Source organism: Monoraphidium neglectum (assembly GCF_000611645.1).
Source record: "Monoraphidium neglectum strain SAG 48.87 unplaced genomic scaffold scaffold00147, whole genome shotgun sequence".
In the NCBI taxonomy this organism is placed as follows: Eukaryota; Viridiplantae; Chlorophyta; class Chlorophyceae; order Sphaeropleales; family Selenastraceae; genus Monoraphidium; species Monoraphidium neglectum.
In genome coordinates this window covers 35,580-39,863 of record NW_014013481.1, presented here as the reverse complement: position 1 = coordinate 39,863, position 4,284 = coordinate 35,580, and the positions used below count along the sequence as shown (strand labels likewise).

The 4,284-nt window shown below is 60.3% G+C and overlaps 1 protein-coding gene across 1 annotated transcript; it reads right to left on the bottom strand.

Moving 5' to 3' along the window:
* Positions 1–307: 307 nt before the first annotated feature.
* Positions 308–1,568, bottom strand: MNEG_1470 (hypothetical protein; the record flags this gene model as incomplete). Its single annotated transcript, XM_014050054.1, has 4 exons — positions 308–437; positions 746–861; positions 1,143–1,263; positions 1,528–1,568. The coding sequence occupies 4 exons, from the start codon at positions 1,566–1,568 to the stop codon at positions 308–310; spliced, it is 408 nt and encodes a 135-aa protein (XP_013905508.1).
* Positions 1,569–4,284: the final 2,716 nt, after the last annotated feature.

Below are 4,284 nucleotides of genomic sequence, written 5' to 3'. Positions count from 1 at the left end.
GGGATTGGCGCCGCGGGGCCGGCAGGGTCGCCGCGCCGCCCGGGGGCACGCGGCCGAGCAGGAGGGGGCCGCCTGCGCCCCGAGCGCGTGCCAAGCGGCCCCCGGGCCCGGTCAAAGCCGTGGCGGCGCCTGCATCTCTCTGTGCAGCTGCCTACACGTGAAAAAGCCTCCGCCGCCTCGACAGTGGCCACGGCTGCATTCTCGACGCACACCATCCCACCGATCCCGCCCGATGCGGATCCTTCGCCCGCGGCCTCGGCCCCCGCCCCTGCACCCCGCCGTGCCCGCCCCTGGCCCGCCCCTCTTACTAGTAGAAGAGGGTGGCCCCCATCTCCGCCTGCATCGAGAACAGCACCGTCCTCTTCTTGAAGTTGGCCTTCCTGATTGCCAGGGCGGTGGGCTTCACCAGGGCCTCCCAGTATGACAGGGCGCCGTACCTTTTCAGGGTAGGCGGGCGCGGCGGCGAGCGTTGAGGGTCCCGGGGCGGCGTTTGCGAGTGAGTTGGCCCGCACGAGCATGGGGTGGTGGGTGACGGCTGCAGGTCAGGGCCACCCATGGCTCGCCTTGCCCCGCTCCCTTGGAATGCAGGCCACCTTGGTCTCGGTTTAAAAATAGGGTTTTGGCAGGGTGGGGGTTCGACACCCGATCGCAGCGGGCGGCGCTTGCGGCGCGGGCGGCGCGGCCCGCGAGCGAGCGCGCGGCCGCAGCGGCGGCAGCGAAACGCTGCTCATGGGCCCGCTCTCACTTTTTGCTGGGGTCGAAGATTATGGAGTTGCGCCAGGTGCCGCGGCCCTCGCCGTCATCCAGGTGGATGTGCGTGGCGACGTAGAAATTGTTGGCCACTGCCACCTTCATGCAGCGCTGTCGGTCGAATTGGTGGGACGCGCCGGCGCAAGGCACGTTCGGGTTGGCTGCCGCGCCTCTACCGTGGAAGCAAAGGACGGACGCAACAAAAAGCATCTGCACAGCTTGACAACATGCACACCCGCGCTCAGGCTTGCACTCACACACGCTCACACACACGCTGCAGGCACAAACATGCGCACGCACAGGCAGCGACCGTAGGAGCGGGCACGCGTGCACCCACGCACGACCAAAACACGCAAGTGCACCCGCTGCGCGCAGCCAGCGCGCCCCCGCACCTCCAGGCCGCCTGCAAAGCGGTAGGCCGCAAACCAGTTGTAATCCTTGAACCCGCGGTCAAACGCTGACTCCACGTAACCCAGCCGAGTGACGCGGCTTTTACCGTCGGTTTGGTAGTACCTGGGAGCGCGAGCAAGGGCCCCGGGCGCCGCGGAGCGCGCGCAAGAGCGTCAGAGAGGGCTGAGAGGTGGGTGAGGCGGGAGAGGCCGACCCACAGCGCACGGCGTGCGCGTGCTCAATGGTGCAGGGGTGAGGCGCCGCTGTGGGGAGCCCGGCAGGTGTGGAGCAGGGTGATGCAATGCATCCAGTCTGTGCGCCTGAGGGTCAAGGCGCGGCGGATGCGGGCAACATGTAACTTCCGTTGGGCCGGGGGCGGTCCCTCACCCCGTGACAAAAAAGTTAATGGCGCGGCCGCCGATTGCCATGGCGCGCTTGGTCATCTGCACGCAGGGACTGTTGTCGCCACCATCTACATCGCTCATGTATAAAAGGACCACCGAAGTGTCGATTGGGATCGCCGCACGAGCCGCCGGCATGAGCGCCGCAGCGCAAGCCAACAGCATGAACATCCCGCCCAATGGAGGTCGCCAGAGGGCCACCATCCTGCTTTGATTGACAGTGTCATGCATTTGGCGAAAAAATTTTGACTGCAGTATCGTGTCAAAGAGGGAATTCACGGGCCCAGGGGTGAGCTCCGTTGATCGGTTTGCCGAACGGGTGACGAGGGCCTGCAACGTCACGAATGGCTTCCCGTACCCGGCAAGTACCCCATACACCATCCAAAAGGGGCCCAGTGGGTGCACATTACTTCAGCGGGGTGACAACGCCCTCACCTCTTTGGCACGACTCTATCAAGCGACTGCACCGTCGCGATAGCAATACGCTATGATTTAAAGCTTCGAGACCACGGTGGAGGCGACAAAGGCAACACAGGACGGAGGTTGCTGGCTTGCTCCTTAGTGCCCCTCGCTACCAAACGGGCCGTTCAGTCGCTATGTTACGAACTCAAAACGATGTTGCAAGTCTGGCTTCAGGCTGAACGACCTGGAAAAATGGGGAGCCGCCGGGCTTCCGTTCCAAGCAGGTTGGTTTGGCGAGCTTTCACGCCGATGCGACCGTAATTAAGGGGAAAACAGCGTCAAGGTATCGCATACATTGGCGCTCGCTGCCTCACATGAGCAAGAAATGACTCGTCGCTTGATGCTGTCAGAGTGTGCATGAGAGCACTGCCACGTGGTGGTCCTGAGGGCTGGCAGGCCCTATTGCCATCCTTGCGTGCCCGTGAGAGTTTACATATGATGTTTACGCATGAGTTTGGTGGAACAGGTACGGGCAGGGATACCCGACTCAATTCGAGTACAGTACTCTGCTGCTTGCGCCACACTTGCCACTGATCCCAGTGGTAAGGTGACGGCCGACTATAACTACGATGGCGGTTCAGGTACAACTTGCTTATGCTTGCACATATTGAATACAGAATGGAGATATACCACAACTGTGTTGGATTACATACATGCAAGGATACCGTACTGTACCTCAATTGCCTTGCAGTCATTCTGAGTCGCGCTGGGCCGTCACCACATCACAGGGGCATCGGGTGTGCGGTAGCAAGCGTGCGGCAAGCAGCAGAGTGCAAATCAGCAAGCAGGGATACCTGCCCATAAATATTCCACCCGGACTCGTATGACAGTAGATGCGCACCTCTTGTGGCAAGTTTGCTGCACTGCCAACGACTGGGTGGTGATACATGCTTGCCGACCACGGACATTGTGCAAATCTGGGTGGGCGCCTACAGACCCTCCTTGGAGTCCCAGCGCGAGAACAAACCTGTCAGGGCGCGGGAAGCATCGTGTATATTGGCTATCTCTTGTGGGGTTTGGGTCTGCAGCGGGGTTTTGCAGGCGACCACGAGCAAGTTGTTGCTTGCAATGTCCATGGGCTTTTGCGCATAACAGAGCGGACTGCAGAGCAGGTTCCAGGTGTTGAGACACGTCCACTTGTGGAACGGCAGCGCGGTTGCCATCAGCACCTAGGACGGACCCCGCGACAAACACAATTCACAACGCGTTGCGCCGCAGAGTCGAATTTGGCAACAAACACACCTTGAGCTCTGGCACTGTCTGCAACCTGCGAGATCAGTCAATTTATCGGATGTCGAGCTGCAGCTGCTCCAGAACCAGGCATGGCGCCAACACACAACTTCATGTGTGCATTGCGTGTGCAGCGGCGGCGGGCTCGGCCACATCGCTGCATTGCAGCCCGTGCTGCAGTTCGCAGTCGGGAACGTTACATTGACTGTTTTACATGGTGTCAGCTCCTGTCGAGCGTCTTGGAACAGACCAGATATAGCAAGCCCATGTTTAAGCGCTGCTGTTGAGGCCCGGCCGCGCTCGCTGCACCCCCCTTTCTGTGATGAAGGCGTCCGCATCTCATGCGGCGCCTGAGCCACTTTTTGCTTGGGCCAGTGCAGCGCGTGCCGCCCGACGCTCACAAGTTTTGCAGGACGGGAAGCTGAGAGGGCGGATGGCGAGCCGGGGCGCTCCACCGCAGCTGCACCAGATTCACAGCACACAGAGTCGACTAGAGGCGCAATAATAGCGTGCATGGTCAGCTGGGCTTGGCCTGACCCAAGATTTGACTGGTTTCCAGTCACCACCGTGGGCGGCAGCTGTGCGGCAGCCAGACATGGTCCATGAGTCCATGCACAATCCGCACGTTGGCAGAAGTCGTCAATTTCAAAATGATGGTGGTTACAAATCGGTTGCATAGTAATAATAACGGGCAGCACATCCATCGCTGCGCTTGTCGACATAGAGGATGGTCACACGGTGATTGGGGCCAATAGAGAGTCAAGGAGCGCGTGATCATGCATAAAATATAGATTTTAGGCTTAATAATTGGGGGTGCTCAGCTCCTTCGCCGCGAGGTGGGCTGCGTTCTGTCCCCTCATGATCCCCAATCGGCCGATGATGCCGAGTTGGTAAGGTCATGGTCAATCGCTTTTGCATGCATGCTACGACGGTGTATATTAATGATGGAAACAGGAGCAAAGCGTGAAGGTGGACAGCTGCTCCGGGGGTGCGGGCGGCATGGCCCTGGGTGGCCCATGGCACTCCGCCGTCGTTTGTTACTGTGCCACAG